Source organism: Platalea leucorodia (assembly GCF_965183815.1).
Source record: "Platalea leucorodia genome assembly, chromosome: 4".
NCBI classification, from domain to species: Eukaryota; Metazoa; Chordata; class Aves; order Pelecaniformes; family Threskiornithidae; genus Platalea; species Platalea leucorodia.
Window position 1 is genome coordinate 58230898 of NC_138826.1, and position 23449 is coordinate 58254346.

The window sequence follows — 23449 nt, forward strand, 5'->3', positions numbered from 1 at the left end:
ATTCCTGCTCACAGAGAGTGTGGTTCAACCTGTTACCACAACTCAGTTGACTGAGATTACTGAGTAAATAAGAGTATGGTAATCATCTGCCTGAAGAAGATAAACTTTAGCAGCTATGAGGTAACAAAAGGGTATCAGCAGTCCTCCAAATTGGAAAAATAAGTTAAGCCTGCTTTTAACTTAAGGTAACATGCTGGTAGTTAAGATGCTAAATATGGGATTTAGAAGGCTTCATTTGCCCCCTCTCTGCTACAAGTTCCTGCATGAGATGCTTAAACTCCCTTGTGCTTCAGTTCCTATCTAACACACAGGAATGTTCAGTGAAAAAAATCATCCATTTGGAGGATCCAGAGGCTAGCACGACAGGTGTTACCTACATCAATAAGTTATGATAAGACCAATTGGTCTAATGCAAACACAGGCATAAAACTTAACTCAAACACTAGCAATTCTCTGCCACTGAGGTGATCTTGGATGTACTTACGGGTGCTTCTGCCAGCTTAAGATAAGTATGAGACAGAGTAACTGTCAGTGTTAGTGCATAGTTATCAGCATATACAAACAGTTTTTCTGGACCCTTCCCAAAGTTTGCTCAAAATACTCCCTCAAAATTACCAAAGATTTGGGAAGCTCCAGGGAAGGCTACTCTACCTACTTGCCTCTGTTACAGAGAAAGCTTCCAAATGTTTTTTCTCCTCTATTTCAGTTCCCCAGAAGCTTTTCCAGCTCCTTCTCCAATTTCTTCTCACATTCCAGGCAGCTCCTGTCACTCCTCACCTAATGGCATTTTAATGGTTGTCTCCATCTTCTTCCTCCACACCTGTGAGCCCTGTGCCTTAAATTCTCCCAAGCCTGAACCTCCCTTCTGCCTACCCTTGCAACACTGTCAGCCTTTTCAGGACTCGGCCTCTCACTGAAATGATGTCATGCGTCTTGAGAAGTGCTGGAAGGAGCAGAAAGCCAGGCACTAGGCACTAAACAGCAAAATCTTTGCTTGCTATAATCTTGTGAAAACCATAATTATATCCTTTTGAGGGAAAGAAAACACATTGGTATGATTGCCAGGGCAGAACAGCACAAGAAACAGCTAGTACACAGAGAATGTAACAGAAACAAATACTGTTTCATAGGTTCAGAGCATTCACCTTTCTAAGCTCACGGGCTATAAGCATAGGACTGGATGGGAGGTACCAAGCCAGACTTTGTCTCCTACCTGATCACTCCACAGGGTGTTGGGTGAGTTTGAAAGACAGAGAAGAATCCAAGAAATCAATAAGGAATTAACCCCATGGCTATCCCAAAATGACAAAGGACCAAATGCAACTCTCAAGTATGCACAAGACAGCAATATTCGTCCTCAACTGGATGGGCTGCAAATTATCGCTAATGCACATGCTGTCAGTGGGAAGCTTTCATGGCCATATAGATAAGGACTGGTGGGAATACCAAGATAGCATTGCCACAGTGGTAAGAGAGCTTTTTAGCATGTTGGTAAGTCTTGAGGAAAAGCTGCATTTGCAGAGAACTTCAAAACTGCTTTGCTACAGCCTTGATGGCAAATGTAACAGAGGAACTAGAAGGTTAGTCCTCACCCTTAATCTTTCTAACTAAAGTAAAAGTTTAGCTAGCTTTGGAACCAGATGTGACCTCTGCTAATTAGGCTTTGGGGCTTTTTCAAATCCTGAGAAAGAAAACTGCTGACACGATGTGTCTGACCACTCCTGTTCCAGGAGGATGCAGATGACTGAGGCCAAGATGCACAACACCATTGTACACACCCAGAATGCATGCCAGTGATTTCCTTCCTGCAGCAGAAGTGCAATCCTAAAAACCTCCTGCTTCACAGAGGAAAGATGGGTGTTATGCAAAATACATGAGGCTATTATTCAACACTAGTTTAAAAATGGAAGGCTACTTTTGAAGAAATTAGTATGCAAGAGAATACTGTAGGGTTGGAACACATTTCACTCAGGCTTTGCAACATATCGTGAAACACAGCAGCAAGAAAGGGAAGAACAAATGAAAGAGGGAAAGGAAGCACATGGCAAAGGAGAGGTCACTGTAGCTCACTGGAGCTGGAATACCAGGAATAACCTGAAAATGAACAGAGAGACTAAAAAGGTTCCACCATGGCCATGTCAGTGTGTGATGACAGTCCACATCATTTGTGGATGCTGAAACCGACAGTGTATTGAGCCTTGTGAGGCTCACCCATCCCATGTTCCTACTGCTGAGTTACAAACTCCACTAAAAAGAACCAAAAACAACAAAACAAAACAAAACAAAAAAAGACAAAACACACCCACACACACAAAAAAAACCAAACAAACAAATAAAAAAAACAACAAAAAACTGTAGTAAGGTTCGTGCCAGGACAGCAACAGTTGTGATGCTAGAAGGTACTTTTGTAATTACACTGAAGCAATTCCAGTGCTGAAAATATTGCAGATGGAATCTGGCAAGCCAAAAATCTCCTGTTCAGAAACATGTAATATATTTTTATAGTTAAAAAATCTGCAGGCAATTTGGCTACGACAAACTGAACAGAAGCCAAAATCTCACATCCAGTATTGACAAGTGCATTGGTCTCAAGGACATACCTCTAAGACAGGCCTTCACATTTCTTAGATTATCAGGGGAAGGAAAAGAAGTGCACGTGGACTGCTTCCACAGGAGCTGCTTTCTCAAATTTTTGAAATGCACAGCACACCAGTTTAGAGATATTTTTTCAATAAGGTTTTAAGCTGTCTGGAACAAGAATCATCTTTTTTTGTTCTGTAATACAGCAACCTTTACCTGGAGGACCCACAGCAGGACCAGATCCTCCTAAGCAGAAGTATAAAGCAGATTGAAAGTGATATGAAAAAGATTCAGAGCTTGGAATCGCAGCTGCTTGCACAGAGTTAATCCTCCCCAGTTGGCATGCCAGTTTGTGCTGGAGTGACTCTTGCTCACAAGATTCTGAATATTTTTCACTGTTGCTTAGTCAAGGTATATGAAAAAGTGGGGATGGAAATTAAAAAAAGAAGACAACAAAGTTAGCCAAGTCCCTGATGTTCAAGGGAGATTCTGACTTTGAGGAAGAAGAATCTGAATACAAATAGGCATCAAACAAAAAAAAAAAAAAACCAAAAAAACACCAAAACAACAACAAAAAACAACAAAAAACAAACACCAACACACAACCAAACCCCCAAAAAGTGGTTGTGCAGCAAGCTCTTGGGAGTAGCCTGCTCCTAATGGTGCACCCGTATGTTTTGTTTAATGTGAACTGGTACATCCAATCCCTGATATTAATGCTGTTTATTTTTCTTTTCTGCTTTATTATCATCCGAGTTTATCTTTCGCATCCTTTGCCTACAGTAAGCTAACCTCAACAATAACAGGATATGTACTCTAGAATTACTATGATGGGGGGAGCAAAAAGAGGAAAAATTTGCTTTGCAAGTGACACAATCAAACTTACCATACTCAGAAGAAAATAAAGCAGCAAATGACAGAGAAAACTGGGCATTTAGTGACTAGGTTAACCGTTATTCCTCGTACAGTCAAAGAGCCATACCAGGTGGGAAGAGGGCAGCCACTTTTGGCCTCCTGGTGCAGCACAAAGTGAATTTAAGCAGTGCCAATACTTGGCTTGATATTTCAGTTACTAAGAGACAAGCAGAGACTGAGGAAGAAAAGAATTTAGATACCAGCTTCTGCCCTTGCTTGAAATTTTGCTCATCGTAACTCAGTTTAAAACCCGAGGAACTATATTGACTTCAGATCTGAAGCCTGTATTTGAGCCTGGGTTGTGTTACTCATCTCTGGAATTCAGTATGAACCTTCAAAGCAATCTGAAAGAAAAAACAGCTGAGCAATTTAAAAGCATCAACTAATCCTTGTAGTTGGTACTTTCCTTCAGTGACAGATTTTTGAGAAGAGAGAAATTGGATCATAATACCTTGGACTAAAGTGTGATTTTTCTGACAACTTCACAAACTGTTTAAAGGCTTTAGATGTAGAACAACCCGCGTGGAAAACTATGTTCCAACGTGCCCGCTGTTCCCTAAAAGGTATGGCACTGTTAGACTTGCACAAACTTCTCATTACCACATCTAGTTTGTGTGTCAGGGGAAGGTTTCACAGCGATGCTGAACACTTGTGAAAAAGAGAAGGAAGAGGGGAGGGAAGGGCAAAGGGGGGGCGCGGGGGAAGCCCTCCCTGACTGTCTACTCTGCAAAGGATTTGAACTGCAGAAAAGAGGAACCATGTCAGCAAATGCCAAACCAATGCGATACCTGCCAAACCGCACCTTATCCTTCTCAATCAGCAAAAAAATTATCCACTGCCTGATTTCTCTTACCTCACCAATAAAGGGCTAGGTTTTTTTCCCTTATTAGGACAGTCTCTATGCTGTAAAATTCTGGCTCTAATAAGTGGCTTTAACAATATGTGCTGCACATCAGCACAAAAAGAAAGCAGCTAATAAAAATAAAACACAGGAGGAGAATAAAAGGGCTGAGTCCTAAATTAAAAGGGACGACATCAGCTTAGTTCGGGCTCCAGAATTTGATCACAGATTTTATGAAATGGAGAATTAAAATTGGAGTGGATAAATGTATGAAGGCTAACATTATACAGATATATAATTATAAACTTGGCCCTGTAGCTACTTATACATGTAAACGGCCTTACTGAAGTCAAGGAGACTTTTTTGCTACACTTAAGTGCTTACATGGCTCAAAACACAAATCAAATGTCAATACATGAAAATAGCCCAAAGAAAGTTTTTTTTAATGTTTTCTTGAACAAAATAAAATGCGAAAGGAGTGAAAAGTTACAAAGTCAGTTAGTTCTCCATGTTTCAATTATTTCAACAATTCATGGAAGTGTTTTGCTTGGTTGGATTTTTAAACATATGGTTTTAGGTTATCTAATTTACTGCATCTGCATTATATGGACATACATGCATATATATGGAGAGAAGACCACAGAGGGCATAAAATAATCATCAGAAAATTCCCCTGGTTCTTTTGAACCTTCTAGTTTTACCCTGAATTGGGAATAGGGTGGATGGGGAGGCCTGGGACTGCAGGTTTGGCAGGAAAGGGAAAGGCAGGGGTATGAAGAAGCAGGATGAAGTTCTGCCACCCCCATCCCACTGCCTGAACACCTATGCCCAACAGCATGGCTGTGGAGGAGCTATCTGGACTTAAGATCTGCACTAACAATGACTTTTCTAATTTTGCTGAAGCAGAAAAAAAAACCCTTGTCAGAGTGAAGTGATATGGAAAATGTTCAGGGCTGTTTTATTTTAATTCAGCCCGAAACTAGAAGGCAAATCCTTCATCTAAGTTTTTTTCTTTTAATTTTTTTCTTTAAAATGTAGGTCAGTTTGAATTAAAAGATTCAAAAAAAGATCAGAATGTTTTATTTCAAAAAATATTGCAAAGATGCAGCTTGGTAATTTCTTATTTAGAAAGTGTCAAAGCATTTTAATTTAAAAAAGTATTTCCTCTTGTTTTCATTTAGACAAAGCTAATCTCAGAAATCTAACATGAACTCCCAGCCAGTTCTGCTCCACCCAGAACTCTTCCAATTTTTCTTGGTTTTGCTAAATTTATCTTTCATCAGAAACAATTCTCACAGCTCATTTCAGGCATTTGGATTCCCAGAGAGCAGTACCAGGTTGAGTCTGATATCTTTCACCACTGTCCTGGCTTGAACCAAGACCTGGACAGGGTGGAGAATTCAGCTCAGGGTTTTCATGAAACTCTCCAGTCACTTGTTCTCCAACAAAATCTTAGAAATTTGATTCTCACAGAGTTACATGACTTCAGACTCAGGTGGATGCCCAAAACTCCACACAAATTAATCCAGCTTTGTGCTCCTGACACTCAATGCCTTGCTTATGCTAGAGGAAGAAAACATCTTTCACGGAGGCAAGGCGGCTGTGAAATCTCAGAGATGTTTCCTTATAGCTCTGTCCTTTCTCTGCCATAATGTTTCTTCCAGTAAGGATAATCTCACTTAAAAATGTTTCAGCTCTTCCAGTAAATTTCTTCTGACCCACTATGAGGAAAGTTCCTAAACCCAGCTACAAAATCTTGAACTGGACATTCAATCTTCAATAGCCACTGTCCCTGTTGATGTGTAAACCAGACACCAAAGCACATGTATTTCATTCAGGTGGTGACAACTAATAGGTCAAGAATGCTCTGTAGACATAGAGTATTGTTACCACAGTGTTTAACATAAAGATGTGGGTCCACCCACAGAAATATATTTGCATCAAAAGCACTCACCTGCTATCCCAAGTGTTTTGGACTTCATTCCCAGACATCAGGCACTGAAGTACCACTTGGATATAAACAACGCAGCTCACAAATGAACAGGACATTGTAAGAAAAATGCCTGTTTCTTAGCCCATGGTACACTTGTCACTGTTGGGCAAGAGCCACGTTCAGAGGCTGACTTGTATTCTTAGCTTTCAAAATGGAGACAAATCGGCTCACTACAGGGTAACATCTTTGTGCATCTGATCTTTAGTTATGTTATGTCCACCTTATTTTAACTCAGTAATATATAAAGGCTTTTATAAATTAAGTATTCAGGCCATTGCCCACTGGAGAACAGGAATGAAAAGCATGGCCAACAGAGAAGACCAAAAGGAAGGAAAGAGATGGCTTTAAGTGAAAATTAACAGCATCGATTTTTGGAGCAGAATTAACCAGATAACATAGTGCCACCAAAGCTGCTGCTGTCTGTGGAAAAGCGTCCTCTTCCACCCTTCTCTTCTGTTAACAAAACTAGCTGACCATCTGCCTTGAACATCCAGCCAAGAAACAGAAAAGATAACCTACAATATGAAGAACCAACCAGAAAATGCTGTGAAAGAGTGAACTTCCCGTGATCAAACTGCCCATGAGCAATCTGTGAAGTCTGAATAAAAGTTATAATTTGCTGGAAGAAAACATTCTGCCAAGGAAGACTTCTGCTTTCCTTAAGAACTTGCACAGTAAACACTTATTTTAGCATCCAGCAAAGTGAGCCAATTCAATCCCTATACATTTACTAAGCAGTCTATATTTTCAGGCCAACCGGAATGATTTCTTGGCTACAATGAGAGCTTCTGCTTTTAATTTCTAATGTATCAAATGCTAACAGGATTATATTCATCTATTTAGCAATTACAAAACTTTCTACAAATACTACAAGTACACTGAGAGCATAGAGAGTATCTTTAAACAATGCAGCTGAAACAATCATATAAAGGGGCCATTAGAGGACATTTGCAACAAGTTAAAAATCACATTGTACCTCATTCAAAACAGTGCAATAACAGCCACCTCCTTTTCCCTGGAGAGTCTCCAGAGAGTTAACTTATAAGGATTTTAATACTCCTTTTCTTTTCCATTGCAATCTCTTGAGAAGACACGAGCACTTGGAATGATTACGTTATGCCTCAGCCTGGGAAGGGCAGTATTTCATTATGTATTTCACTGAGCAATGCTTTGAAGAAGCCTTTGTGGGTAATGCTAAAGGTGTCTTCCCCACTTTTGGCCTGAGGTCAGGGAGATGTTTGTTAGAAGGGAATAAATCAGATTCCAAATTTTGGCCACACATTTGATTTCTCAAGAGTCCTTACCAAAGAGAGCTTTGCTTTTCTTCCCCAAGTATGCTACTGTGAGTCTTGACAAAACAAAACCCATGTCTGGTTGTCAAGGTGTGTCTGCTCTTGTTTAGAAGCTGCTACAGGATACAAATCTCCCAAGATACAGCAAAACAGTATAGTAGCTAATCGTGCTTCAAGAGAAAGGCATTGAATTGTTTTCACTCAGATATAATTTCACTGACTTCAGTGAACTCACTTCATGTAACATAATTGCGGGTGCTACAGCATACGCAAGCTAGGGCATTCCTCCCAGCACTCGCCCAACACTTCAAAGATACACCAGGCATAAAGTTAGCACACTGCTGGTTTCCTCTCTTGCCCAAAGGGGAGTGGTGGAGAATCTCTCTCAGCAAGCATATCCAATGATTTGTAGTTTTTTAAGCAGAACAGCCAGACCCTGACATCTAGGTAAACCAGCCCCAATGCGGACCAGTGAAAGGGTCCAAAGGTCGCCTCAGGGGCTTCAGTTTGGGTCACTGCCCTCAGGGCCAGCTCCCCACAGTAGGTATCAAGAGTCAAGGTTTCCACCAGTTATATCAGCACTAAAGTGCCCAAATTTCACCCACTTTGCTCTTTCCCCCCCCCTTGCTTTCCCCTCATGCTGGGTGCAGAGAAACTGGTGCTCCGCCACGCCACGGCTGTTCCCCATTCCTGTACAGCAGTCCAGGAGGGCAGGCTACTGTGGCTTGTAGCGGTATTGCACCACAGACCAATGCAAAACAAACCCATTTGATACAGTCTTAGTTAAATTATTATTTATTGCCCAATTTCTGAAATCACCATGAAGGACTTCAGATTCCTGGAAGGGATTTCTTGGAGGTGCTGAGTTTCAGAAATCCCCAAGCTCCCTCTCCCTCCAGAAGCACAAGATTTCATGCTGGAAACTCCAAAAACACGCACCCAGAAATCCCAGTTGCTTTTCAAAACTTCTCCAAAATTTTAAACAAAACCCCGATATAAATCACAGTATTTTAGAAACATAGTAGTGTCTTGTTTCCCACCCCTCAACATACGAAGCAGACAAACAAAACAACAACACAGGACCCAAATAAAGCAGATCATTTCTTTGGTGATATTACACAAGCTAATTGATTTTCTTCTCTCGCTTCCCTCCCACATTCAGGGATGAATGTGCCATGAGGACTTCATTTACTCAGTGAATTAAGCAATCTGAGTTATGCGAAAGCTTTCACACAAACTATGATACTTCTGCAAGCTTCCCATTAACAGAACTCCGATTCGCAACTAGTCCTTCCAACATATTCTTCTTCCACTAAACAAAGCAATTTAAATTCTGCAATTCAGGTGAGAGAAATGCATAAATGCAAAGACATTTCCTTTAGACAATAGAGCACAATATAGCAAAAAGCGGAGCAAAAGAACCTGGTCTGCATCCAGTGCTTAGTCCCCAGTTCAACCAGCTTCCCGACTTGTTACACCATTCTGTTCCCTTTCCCATCGCCACCATCCAGCACTTCCTACACAACACCAAAAGGCTAAATCCATACAGATATCATAATAAATCGGCAACTCACTTGGAAAGGCTTAACAAGTTCTGCCTGCAGTATGATCTGCTGATCATGTCTGCAGCGTATGAATCAGTGTAAACTGCTGCCAGCTCCAGGGAGCAAATGGACGGATGATCAGGGCGTGGAATGAGATAATAAAAATGCCATTATCCTTTCAGGCATGCGAGACTCATTGGATGCTCTTTCCACCCCACAGGTTAACCATTTGGTTGGTCTTGTAGCTCCCGTAATGACACTCTGTATTTGCCTATTGTCAAGCTCATTATCTATCTTGTATCCTCCTCCCCTCCCCTCCCTTCGCCCCCCTCTGCTCTGTGATCATATGATTATTATTTTTTGTACTGTATTCTCCCTAATAGATCCTCTTTGCTATGACTGGGCCCCCAGTTACAGAAATTCCTGCAGATTTCTCAGCTGCTCAACTTGACCGACAAATGCTTGCTTCCCATTCAGCTTTCACAAGAAGTGCTTCTGTTTAGCAAGCTTGTCTGAGCACTGAGCAGCCTGAGCACTGCACAGAGGTGCCTTCGCAAGTGTTTGCTTGTAGGAAAGTCACATTCCAGCCTGCCAAGAGATGATGAGGGGAAAGGACCCAAATATAAAACAATGGTCCAGGAAAAAGTCCTCCCTTTTGATCGTAAATCATTGTCTAAGCGTCTTGCAGGCACTTGCATCCAGTCTAACTTGTGAAAGGTCAAGCTGGATCAGATAGCTCAAAAGACTGGAGGGCGATTGCCAAACAGGAACAAATCCGGGGAGGTAGGAAGTTGCTGCAAGCTCAACTGCTGTCAGGTTAAGACCATCTTGTGTTTAGCAAAGGGATTCAAATCAGGGCTGGAGCTAAATCCAGCCTAACACACTCTCCTCAACGTTCTTCCATCTAATCCAGTGAATGAGGCAGGAAATACAAATGCAAACAAGGTGATTTAAATGGAGGCACTATCAGTTACCATGATTTCACATGCTTAGCTCTCATACCCCTTTAAGCCCGCATATGTGAGCAAACTGAAACAGCTTACTGTGCAGTCCTGAAGCCATTCCACCCCAGGCTCTGATCTCGTTAAACCTCATAAATTACAAGGGCGGGTGTGGATGGATTAGTACTCCGAAGGGAAATCTCTACTGCAAGCTTGCCCTGCTGTGGAAAGGAGTGTGGGGGTTCAGTAGGTGGCACTATTACCTTGGAGTGAGCACCGAGGCAATCCTCTGCGTGAAGCCATGAAGGGTGCTGGATGTCCGGGGAGGCATCAACCTTGACAGTTTTTTTTTCTCGTAGTTTGCAAGAAACCAACGACTGTACTTTGCATGGGGCACTAATATTCATTTACATTCTGCTCAAATCCTACACTCCACAATTGGTTTTTTTCCCCCTCCCAAAAACTCCCTCTACAGTTCCAAAGAGATAGATTTTTGTGAGAAAGTAACAATTTTGTGCTTTATAGATAGGTCAAGGATTCCTGTGCAAGAATGTACAGGCTCAGAGTTTTCTGCACACTCAGAAACAGGTCTGGAATACCCCAAGAAGCTTCTGTTTCTTCACACACTGCTTCTGCAGACCCAGCCCTTTGTTCTAAAATACATGTAAAAAACCCCATCTTTTAGTGTATAAAATATACTGAAATTCTGGTCTAGAGCAAGGAAAGGCCAACAGTACTGATTGCAAAGGGAGAAAAACATTTCCATTTCTGTGATGGTAGAGAGATCTGCAAATGAGATCAGGGTGCAGCAGGCAGGCCATCTCCGTATCTTTCACTCTGTCCTCAAGGGAAAGAGGGCATGTAAGGCAGTCTGAATGCATAGAGTCCTTAAAAAACGCTGGTGAAAAGGGATTCATCTTTACTCTTCCTGGAAAAGTCATTTCTACTACTAAGGAATTACAGAAGCAGAATTCTTCCCTCTGGAAGAGCATTAGTTAAACAGAGATTTTATCGCTGTTCTGCCAAAACATACATTTTAATCAGATGCCAGATGTAAGAGTTAATGTTTATGAAACTATAAACTGGGTTCCAAAGCAGCCCTACAGATTTGTAATACAGGTCTGTATTTACTACTGTGTCACAGAAACATATTTTTTTCCAGTTGAGTGAGTTCTACACCCTTTTCAATTCATCATGGAATAGTTAGGTTATTGCAGTGCTCACAAACAAAACTGTTTCCACGCAGGACAAAAATAAAAGCAAATTGACTGTCCTCTAAAACATTACACGCTACATCTTCAAAGAACAGTTCCAGATTTTTCAAAAATCTGCCCCTACTGTCATGCAGATTCTGGCTCTAGATGGCAAATCTGACCTATTTGTTGGGTCATTAGGAACAGGGGAAGCCTCTTGCACTTGTAGTATACCCAGAACCTTTTTAAAATGTCCCCCTTAGACTAGGACAGTCAGAAGAATCCCAATTTCTTTTTCTTTGCTTTTCCAAATAATGTTTGGAATTACAAAAGTCTGGAAGAGAACTTCACTCTAGATGAAACACAATGATTCACATGGCCAGCCTATTTTTTATTTGGAGCAAGACTTCTAACACCAAATTGCATCTTCTTGCCCATACCTTTACAGCACTACTGAGAATAGATGTCATTTGCCTACTGACTGAGCAACAAGCAATGCTGGCCACACAAGTCTATCGTGAACTCATGTGCAATCTTTGCCTACAAATGAAGAACTGAAGATAAATAAGATGAGCAAAACCCACTTCCAAACGGTATCAGTCTCTGCCCAGCTGTCTGTAGTGTTAATCTGCGAGAGGTATCCTTGTCAACAACTACTTGAAATGCTCTGCAGGTTGGTGTCCCACATACTAATTTTTAATTTGACAGCACTAGTGTTGATTATTTTTTTTTTCCAGACGGAAATTACTACAATCATGATTTGACACACTTGCAAAGGTGCCAGATCAAATGTGCAATTCTGGAGACAGGCATGTTAATCCACTGTGTACAGCCAACAAGCATACTGCCAAGTGGCCCTTGGCTAACCCATAGGAACAGCGTATTGTTGCACTTGTGAGTGCCCAGGATGCTTCACCTTCAGCTGTCCTTGGAGCTGTGCCCATCGTTTAAGTCATAAGGCCATTCAGCTGAGGAACATCACCATCTTATCAAGAGCTACAGGGACATTTTGTGATTCAGTTTGCAACACAAAGGAGGGCTCCACAAGTTTACAGCAATGCAGAATTGGCTCCCCTAAAAGAGGCTGACACAGCCAAGATTTTGCCATGCTTGCAACCCCTTTAAAAAGAAGTGGGAGGAGGATCTGAGTCAGTTATAGATCCTTGCACTTAATAATCGCTTTATTATTTCAAAGCCAAATGTTTGGTTTTTACTTTCTTCAGTAACTTAACTGAGAGGGATACTCTCAGTACACTGTGGCCTTGAGGTGAAAATCTTGCATATGGAGAAGCAAGAAGAAAATCACCTTCCCTTAGGTCATTTCAAAAATTCACATGGGCATCTAAAGCATGAAAAATGATGGGAGCAGGAGATGCATGTCTCAACCTGCTTTCCTTGTATGTTCTGATGCTTCAAAGATTATTACTTGGCTCTAGGACACCAAGACCCCTAAGGAAGACACTAGAAAGAGAAAAAACTAAGCAAACAAGCACTAATTAAACTAGGGCACTTGAGAGGTGTCATTCACGCCAATGAACTCAAGTCAAATGGCTCTATAAGAGTATAGGCTCATCTATTACAATAATGAAAGGAACTACAGGGCTTTTCCTAGCTTCTCAACATTAAAAGCAGCAAAATGAGGAGGAGGAAGGAGACGTGAGAGCTTTCCAAAAGGAAATTATTACTGGGAGGTTCCAACGTCTATTCATACTAACAATAGGAATGTCCAGAGGTCATCCAGAGAGCCACTTAATATTTTGTTTGTTATTTTTACTTTAACCATTCCTGCATGTGAGGCAGAGTTTTCAGTGAACTGATCACAATAGCCTGTGAATCCTTTTTCTTTTGAGATTATAGTGAATTTAGAACCTGACAGAGGCACACACACCGTCCAGACCATGCCTTTCCATATGTAACCTATTACTTTCTGTACCTGTTTGTCAACAGCAGATTTGCTGTGCTGCTCACTGTTCTTGTCCTGTTATTCAAATACCTTCATGTTTCTTTAGCTCTTTGTTTAGCCCTTTTCCAAGTTGAGGCAGTTTTAAAACGGGCAGGCAAATAACTTACAGAAACATATCTGATTTGTTCCAGAGACAGTAAATAGCTCACCCTGCACTGCCTCTCCTCTGTGCCACTAGTCTGAAATAAGTAGGCAAACTTGTAGAGAACTTTGCAAAGCTACTGGCATTTTGCAAGAGAAACAGAACTCTGTTTTTTATGAAAATCCATTCTAATGACATTAACATCTGCTTCTTGTTTGAAGAATATTTTTAACTGTTCCCTCCCTGGGAAAAGGAAAGATGCCACAGTCTCTTTCATGTTCTCACGGAGTAGACAAACTCTGTTGGTTTGGTTTTTTTTTTTTTTTTTTTAAGGTCTGTTCTGAAATGCCCCAATACAGTTCACTGCAGGGAACTCTGTTTGCATCTCATAGGGCAAAAAGGATCTGCATTCACCCTCCTATGAGATTTCACTCTAGGACACTGGCATGTGAGCAGGGACTTCATTTCACAGATTAACAACACTTGGCATATTAAATCATATGCAGTAGGTAAAGTCTGGCAACCCATACATAAGGTCTTGGAGTAAATCTCGAGTACTCATAAAAACAAGGCTCTGTATTTCATCATCAAATAATGCTACACTGTCTCTTACTATATATTTTTTCTCCAGTCCAGTTTTAAACATCTCAAGTAATGGAGGTTCTGTCATTTCCCAGTGGTAAGTCTTCCACACTCTTACAGGGTTCAGTACTAAGAAGCCATCCTACGGTTATGACATCTATTCCTCCCCTTATTTTTTAACCGTAACCTGTAGTTATATCTACTTGGATGCCTATAAACAGCAGCAGTGCCAAAAATTTTAACGTGTTCAGTGAAACCTGTGAGTAATACTTACCCAGCCATGTAAGTGGGTATATGTATTAAAATACATACTCAGATTGGAATATGTAGTTTTGGGTTTGGACATATGCATGTGCAAATCACAGAGGCACATGCAAACAGAGTTTGCATGCTCACATGGACACATTATCATGCAGCTAATGCCTTAGCAGACGATAGAACTATTTGCATAGACAAGTTCTGCAGGATTGGTAACACAACCCTGTACATCAAAATGCAAGAGCCTGAAGCCTGAAATTGTAAACACTTGCAATAATGTTCTTCCAGATATTGAAGACCCATATAGAGCCCATGCAGCACTCAATCCGATCTGATGCCTGCTTTGCTGGGACAGGCTGGCCTTGGATAGCGCAGGCAGGAGTCTGGTCCTCTGCAGGGAAGAGAATTTGACTTTCTCTGACTGTCCTCAGTTCTTGAGGTATTAATATTATCCTGCTTCTCACACGGAAAAGTTACTGACTGCATATATGGCTGTAGCAGTAAACAAAACAAACTCCAAGACAAGTGTTAAAATGATATTCCAAGGAGAACTTCCACTGCAAATTGAAACTTGATTAGAAAAACATATTTGCTGGTGTTTGCATTCTCTATCAGTTACTTATGGGGCAATGCACAATCCAGAAATAAAGAAGCATAATATTTCACAGGTGTGATAGACTATTTCCACCAAAGCATAGCTTTTGTTTTATGTCATGTTTTCACTGCTTTCAAGTAAACACTAAGATCCAAACAATGGTCTCCATATAACAGCCAGGATATAGCTACCTTCTGGTCATCTGAACAACTGAAATGGAGGAAACCCTATGAGGGAAGCATTCACAAAGGCTATCTTTACCTCCGCTCCCTATGCCCTGGTACTGTCACTAGCGAGGGACAGACTTGGGTCCCCGCCTGCTCTGAGCAGGAGCCCGTTTCTCTCTAGCCGCCAGCAGCAGCAGAGGGAAGGGCCACCGTTTCCCCATTCACTTCCGCACCCATTCTTTTGTGCTTTACACATTTCAGGGACACATGCCAATTCTCACAGCAATAAAAAGCAATCTGTTCTTTTGGCTGGCAAATTTTAAAATTTGCTGTCTCTCATTTATACCTGAACTGTAGCTTGCTTGGAGCAATGACTGCTATTAATAAATTTCAGCTTTAGCAGTGAGAAGGATAGTACTCAAAGCCCAGAAACCTGTGATTGGACTTGTAGGACTTCTGCTTACAGCCATGTAGGATAACACTTGTCCACAAAACAGAAAGCTGAATAAGCTGCCAATAATGTAGATGCAAGTTCTCTCCACCTCAACTGTTTCTGGCAATAGTTAATTTCAACAACACTTTCAACAGCAGGTTTACATAAAACTATTAATATATTAACAGGCATGCTCCAAACATTACTATTCACTTCAAACTTAGCCACAAAAGCCAGAAAGAGCCACAATGTGGTAGGTGTGATACAAATATAGAGGACAGATGCATCTTTAGCCAGAACAGGTTATGCCTTGATTTTAGTGCTGAGCAGGCGTGGGTGGAAGCCTAAGCCAAAGCTCCTTAAGAGACACCCCAGTAAACAACAGTAAACTCATGAAGTGTGAAGCGTGGGAACTATTCACCCTCGTGTGCCACCACATACCAGCAAGGGTATCCACTGTCTTGCTTCAGTCTGAAGCCATGGTCCAAGTCCAGGCTTCAGGCTTGATCCTCCTCTGCTGGAAGAGTTTATATAAATGTGTGCACAGGCACGCACGCAGCCTTGGAAAGAGAAGAGCATTTCCTGCTGGGCCAATTTATGGAGACGTTTCTGTACCAAAAGCTTCTATCTTATGATACTCTGAATTTTACTGGTGAACAACATCCAAGCCCCGGTCGGGATCTCAACTTCACAAACAACCCATAAACTCAGCTAGCAAAAGCCATCCGAATTCCACCAAAGGCAGCAACTGTTGAACAGCTTATGCCACTTGAACAGCTCGGAGGTATTCAAAACGCAAACCTCGACTAGAAATACTCAGTTTGGGCCTTTCTTATGCCTGAACTTAGCTTAAAAATATGAAATTAGAGTCTCAAACCAGAACCCTGCCTTATGCAGGTTAATGATCAGTTATACCCCTGTCTGACTGGAGTGCTCATTTTTAATATCTGGTAACGGCCCTTAGGTGTTTTGGAAGGGGCTTTATTTCACTAGCTGCATGGGGATTACCGACTAACCGGATGCTCCCAGGAACTTTCGGAGAGCAACAGTGTCAGTTTATTTAATAACTTTCAAAGTGAAACTAAAATCTTGTCCAAATCATGTCTCCTTTGATTTAATTAAAATGCACCACACATACTGCACTGCTCTGTTAATCATTAACAAAGCTAATTGAAGACAGCAGATGAGTCTTGTCTTTTCTTTCCTTCCAAAGCCTCCAGCCAGTGGAAAACTTTAAAAAACATTCCAAAAAAAGACCAGTACAGTATGATTTTTGTTAGAATGGTCAGCACATCAGTATGTTTTTTCCCCTTCTTCTGTATTTCTGATTCCTATAGGAATGCATGTTAAAAGAGAGGGGTTTTTTTTCTTGCTTGGCAAAATACCTTTCCAAAAATTTTCTAAATATTGCCTGGTATTTGCGTCAATATGACAGTCATTGGGTTTGACAGGAATCAGATTGCTAAACCCACACAAAAATGCTTTGGAAATTAGGGGCTAGTTATACATTCAATTTCATTCAAATCCACTTCAGCAAACTGGCAAGAAGGGGAACTGAACTGTCCCCGTTATCCCTTTACTTTTGTGGTTCACAACAGAGGTTTCTTCAGCACTAATCTCTATCCTAACTTTTAGACTCACTCATAACTCCCGCTGTCTGATAAATCTCCTTAGCACTCCTGTCCCAATCCATTTTCACTTTCCAAGATGACCTGGCAACCCATGAAACTTATTCTCCCTGTGCAGCAAGCCTTTCCAACTTCTTCCAGGGAGGAACTGAATAGGAAATTAAACACTGTTAGAAGTGTAACACTTTGTGGACTATTGAAGAAACAGGATACATCCAACATCTATTTTTCCAACAGTTCACCTTTTTTGAAGGAGACCAAAACAAACAAACAGAAAAACCAAACAGAGAAAGTTTCTTTCTTTACTTTCGTCAGGTTTTAGGGAAATCTAAACACAAAATCTTCCAGTCTCATCGGTACAGTTGTTATCTAATGGGATTTCCCTCTTGAAAGCAACAAAGGGTCAAGGCTGAACACTTCCACAAGGCCTGTCATATCAGATCAGGACGGCACTCCGTCAAGGCTGGATTCTTGCCTCCAGCCATGGCTCACGCCTAATGTTTTAGAGGAAAGCAATGGGAAAAGAAAAAAGGCAAACCACACTGCACCTGGTCCATTGAGCAAAGATCTCCCTGCATAGCAAAATTCCTCTCTGCCCTCTTCAGGCAGGCAGCTGGGGCTCTGCCACGTACAGGCATTGCTGTCTGCCCACTGCAGGGTCTGACCCACTGCAGGGTCTTTAAAAAAAAAAAAAGCAATTTATTGCAGGGTAATACATATAAAAGGGTATCAAGGAGTTAAAATGAAATCACCATAAATGTTCAGTATTCACATCACAGCATGTGCATCAGGACATAGTGATCTGGGGACTTAAATTACTCCAGTGTAATAAAAGACCCAAGTATATTTTTTCTTTGTTATTTCTCTGCATACCCAAGTGGTAATACTTATTTCTGCACTGAAGTACCTGAAATCTATTGTAATTTAGTAACAATGGCATGTGAACAACTCTTTAAGGCATTGCGTATCTACTTCCTAGCTTCTCATGGAAAATGGCTCTCGGGTCACACCTTACACTATCAGGACAGGCCAGGTCTGAGCAAACTCTTAAGCCCATGATTTCTTCCTGTCTACACTGTACATCCTCAAACTCACATTAAGGGGCTTGATCTGTCTGCAAAAGGACAGTCCAATGTGTTCAAGGCTCCAGACCTCATCCATGCTACCCAGATGCCCTGGGTGGAGACAAGTGCAAGCACATTTACAAATGACTGCCCCAGCTCAGCGCCTCCTGAGCACAGCCCAGCATGGCCAGCAGCAGGCATCATGGACGGGAAGCCTTGGACCACAGGTCTAAACACTTTAGCATCTGAACCGTTCACCAGCCAGGTAACAGCATGTGAGGAAAGCCTTTCAGCTCTGATCTTCTGCTGAGCATGCTTGAGCCTCCAGCAACTATCCATAGCCTTGTGCCCCCCCTGTCAGCATGAAACCATGAGCTGTTTGGGAGGCAGACCCATGGGAAGGAAGAAGAGGGGCAGCTGCAACCCTTTACACTGTGCATGGATTGTTCTGGTTTTTTTCTTCATCTGTTTTGATTTTCATTTTTAAACATCTTATACATTAAGTATCCATGAAGAAATGCATTTGTAAACAAACATCTGTGCAGCGCGCTCTGTTTGAAGACAGAATCTGTCTCAACTCTTCACCATTGTTCACAGACTTAGGAAAGCATCCCCGTCAGCCCAGCAGCCAGCGACTGAGGGATGAAGTGGCACCATGTGGGTGACAGGTGAAGTCCCCAAGCTGCAAGAGCGAAACCCGGGCATGCTTCCCTGTGCAGAGTCACGTCCCTCCTTCAAAACCTACCCATCATGACAACACCCTAAAGATTTCTTAATGTTGATTGGAGAGATGGGTCATATGATGAGGGTAACCTCAGAGACACCTGAGCAGGGATGGGGTGGCATGCATTCCTCACCTCTTCTTTTCTGTGGGCGTAACACAGGAGCTTGCATAAGGACTTTAACCCTGTGTCTAGGTTAAGCATCCAAGCAGTTTGTCAGCCAGATGGGTAACAGAGAAAAGCCTCATAGATCTGAGAGCAGGAAAAGCAAATATAAGTGTTTGTCTGTGTTTAAGGGAAACCGATAAATACGGAATTATTCCCTTCCCACAATCTTTAATACCCAGTTACTGAACCACTGTCACAAAGGCCAGCATCCCTGTACAATTCTACTGGATCTCCCATGTCACTCCACAGTGTTCTTTGGGACTTGATTTGGGTGCAAAAACACACCTTCCCCAAACTTGCACTAGCCAGTAAAGTTTTTTTGGCATGCTACAAGATGGTGAAGAAAGGGCCTGAAAGTCAGCTGTTCTTTCTCTAGGCAAAGAACAGGCAAATCCCCTTTGCCACTACTGAACATAAAAGAATTCCTTATCAGCTCTCACTGCCTTGGATGGTCTTGCATCCTCTGCAATCTGCCACTAACCAGTAGTCTCCCTTTTCCATTCAATTCCTCATATTAAGATGGAAAAACTGTCAATAAGCGGCTTAAGACAAATGTAACCTTTTCCCAAAAACAGCTGACAGAGTTGTCTTCAAGGAGATTTAAATAATGTAGCTATCAAAAGAGTCAGTAGCAGTCCAACTTGCATAGAGAAATATTGACCGCTGGCTACAAAGAAAAATCATTTTCATTTTCAAATGGCAAACCTCCCCTCCAGATCTGCCAAAAGCTGCAGCCTGAGCTATAGAGCTGTGGCTATAGTTTCATAACGATGTTTTGTGCCCTGAGAGAAGGCTTCAGAGTGTCACGTTTCATGAATAAACTTCATGGGATGGGAAGGATTCCAGGAACTCCTCCTCCACAGGCTCTTACGGGATTTAGAGGTTCTGGAGAGATTAATGCATATGCACTATTACAACTTTCCTCCTAAAATAAGTCATTACAACAGGAACTTACCCTTCCAGTCTAAACAACTTACATTCGGAAAGTGAGCATTTTCTATCACTCCAAAGCACAGGGTTTGTTTGGAGACAAACCCATTCTTAGAGCACCGTCTTTGCACTTACAGAGCTTTTTACCAACATTTCAAGGTTTTCATAGTAATAATTAGCAACACCTCACTAAAATGGCCACTAGAAATTTTAATTCACTAAAACTCTTCAAAACTATTAAAATCATGTTTCCAATAAACATTTCAGAAAAGTATGGAAGAGAGAAATCAGAAGCATTTCAGAAACTTGGCAGAGTTTCAAACACTTCTAATACTTGAGAACAATCTTTTTTTTTTTTTTTTTCTCTTTCAAAAAAAGGTTTGCAGCTTTTTCATCAGCATTCATTCATTTACACTGAAACTGCTGTGAAATTCTGAACTTAAAACTAAGCAAAGACTTCAGGATTTGGCCCTGAGAAAGTAGAAAAATCCCATCAGCTCCAAATGCCAAGGTAGAGCCTACAAGCAGAATGGAAGCATTAAACTGAATTTGTCAGAGTCTGCCAACAAGTAAGCTAACCAACTATTGATGAGATGTTCTGCCATAAAACTTAGCTCTTTTTTTAACGTTGAAGCTCTTGAAAAGACTGTTTCAGGCTCTGATAAGCCAGATGCTATCTCAGCGAGGGCTTCTGAAGCTTCCAAAGACCTCTGAAACCAATCAAGGATCTTTGGGCTTTCCCAACGTGTTTAGAAAGGGGAAGGAGTGCCAAGATAGATACTTCTGATATGCTCATTAAAACTGCCAAGGACACTGATACTTGTGCAAAGTACACTGCGTAATCAAAGCCAAACAGATATTGGGTGGGTGCTTAACGGGTTCATGTCTAGCACTGTGATAGCACAGGATTCATAACAGGCGAGCAAGCTCCTTCCTCACAGCCAGGCTGGGCAGCGTGTCTGAAGGCAACGGTGGCAATCCCAAGGGAACGCGGCCCACAGGACATCCTGCTCCCTTCCTCCTCACCCACGTGTCCCAGCCACCTGTCCTCACATGCAAGGAGGACCTGGCAGCAGTGTGTGCAGCCCGCAGGGCAGGAGGACAACACCCTGACCCCACACGGTGGGAGCTAGGGCATTCATGCAACCAAGACAGCTGGGAGAAACAAGGCTGCGTGGGCTTCTCGCTCTGCACCGCAACTCCACGGGCCTCAAGCAAGCCCCAGTGGAGATACTACCACTCGGCAATGGGGAAGGGACCAACAGCAGATCCCACCTCTCCAAACACCATTGTGAACAAAGACTCCTTCTGCATCACTTGATGGGATTTAAATGAACATCTGTAAAACTCATACAAAAACAGCTGGCCTAGACCAGTTCTGAGCCCAAAGAATAGTAGATAGCAGACATTTTGGGAGTGTAAGAAACCGTACAGAAAAGAAACAAGCATAGTGTGATCCTTCACTGGAATTTTATTCCTATCAGTGTTATTAAACATGGATTCCTCTTAAACACAATCCCTTTCCAAACCCAACTTTATCCACACCCTTCTATTTGAATCCCAAATACATTTTTTAAAAGTGTACTTCTCAAAAAATGAAACCTAGACAATATACCTCCCAAATAACCCAATCAAATTATGGGATGTTTTCTTTCTCCATTCTTCCTTAGGAAGAAAAATATGAATCATAATAATCCCTAGACAGCTGAATATTTTTATATTTACATTTTTATAATTTACTAAATCAAAATAGGGACACTTTTTGAAACATTATAACCTTTTTTGTTATTTTTTCCTCTAAAATCTTCCCAGAAAAAACTCTGATCTATGATAAGACATGACATGCAGAATTTCAGGGGATACAAAATTCTTTGGAGAAAGTCAAGGGAAATTGATTCAACTGGGAAGATAAGCCTGATCCTTAACTGTGACCTGGCTACTCCTGATGCACATGACAAGGCTTAAGAGGTTAAATGTGGTTCTGAGAGGAGTATGGTGCGGTTTTTGTTTTTAGAAACTCTACTTTTAATTGAAATGAGAGATAAAGAAAATGATCCTTTGATGAACGGGGTCTGGCTTTAGGCATTTTCTTATCAAGATGGCCACGTTCAGAACCCACCCACCAACATACCAGAAACCACAGTTGGCAAATGCTACGCGCAAAGGCATTTCCTGCGTTCTGACTTTCTAGCTGAGGGCCAGATGCTTTACGATCCTTCCTTAAAAGTGCAGTTAAAGGAGTGGGTGTACAGAGCCTTGCCCGATCTTGCATGGTCTACGTAAAGACCAGGCAGCATCCCAGCCATATGCTTGGCATCAAACAGGCAGTGGTCTCTTCCCTTATTCTCAGGAGTTCCCTGCCCCAGTGAAAAGAGGGCCAAAGGACTACTTTTTCTAGCCCATTACCTTATAAGCTACAGTTTATAACCTAAACCTGCTAAATTAAGTAGTAATTATTGTGGTCCCCATCTGTGTGACGTGCCAAAATATCACAATGAAAGGAAGAGCAAACATTATTAAAAAAAGTAAACAGCAGCTGAAGGGCCTAGAGAGAGCATTGTGGTTTACTTCAACCTACAGCATACTCTACCTACACCACTTCCAACATGTTACTTCCAGCTTTCTCTCCCATTATCTTTAGTATATAATAGGATAATTATTTACGTGAAATTCTCCAAAAGCACTTACCTCACTTAGAAGTGACAGACTGTTTCAAAAGTAGGAGTTAGAACCTTATAAAAAGGTTTTCTGTCCAAAAATTTCTACAGGCAAAAATTCTGAAAGTTATAGAAATATTTAGTCTCTGCCCAACAAAACAACCAAAGTGAAACCAAGCATAGGCTAGTAATGTCAAGCCTGCTAATACTGAAAAAAGAAGGGTAGCTTTCATCCTGAGCTGAAACACACAAAGCTCAAGTGCAATTTGCACGTACAACTATCAGACAGATCAGAAATTATTGTACAGTGTGGCTGGCTAGAGATATAACAACCTCTTTTCATGTACATATATACGATCCATGCATATATATATACGATCCATGCTTAAAAGAGCAGCCCCTGCACGTACAATCCATATTATTTTGTCAATCTGGAATATGTCATTGTACATGCCTGTCTACAAAAATTAAGCACAGAGCAAAGAAGAAAAACCTGTTATGGTAAGAATATACCTTCAACATGCCAAAATCGGATTGCCAGAGCATCCTTAGTTCTGCAATCTTCACCCTATGCATTACAGTCCTTAGCTAACTGATGAACCCAGATGGATTGGAAGAATCAGTAATAACGGAAAGACACAGCTGCAGACATAGTTCCTCTATCCATTGCCTTTCTATGGCAGTGTCATTTAGGGCTGTTCTTTCACAAAAGTTACCCCAAAGCAACCGCTTTTTTTCCTGTAGACTTGAAGACAACACTGGGATCAGAAAATAATGCACACTAAACAGTGGCAGACAGAGATCTTGAAACCAAATGAGGAAAACCTATCAAATTCTTTAACAATATAATTAAACTTCTGGTAAGGAAACTAGGAACTCTGCATGGAAACCTGATTTGTTC

General features: G+C 41.5%; 1 protein-coding gene across 9 annotated transcripts in view; it reads right to left on the reverse strand.

Moving 5' to 3' along the window:
* The window catches only part of CALD1 (caldesmon 1), a 248553-nt gene that overhangs the window by 46145 nt on the left and 178959 nt on the right, over positions 1-23449 (reverse strand). The window contains exon 1 of one of the 9 annotated variants that reach the window (XM_082311262.1): positions 9196-9395. The exons of the other annotated variants lie outside the window; for them this stretch is intronic. Within the exon in view, the coding sequence (XP_082167388.1) occupies positions 9196-9242 (47 nt within the window). The 5' untranslated portion in view covers positions 9243-9395. Of the gene's footprint in view, positions 1-9195; positions 9396-23449 lie in introns of those variants that run through there. 9 annotated transcript variants of the gene reach the window in all.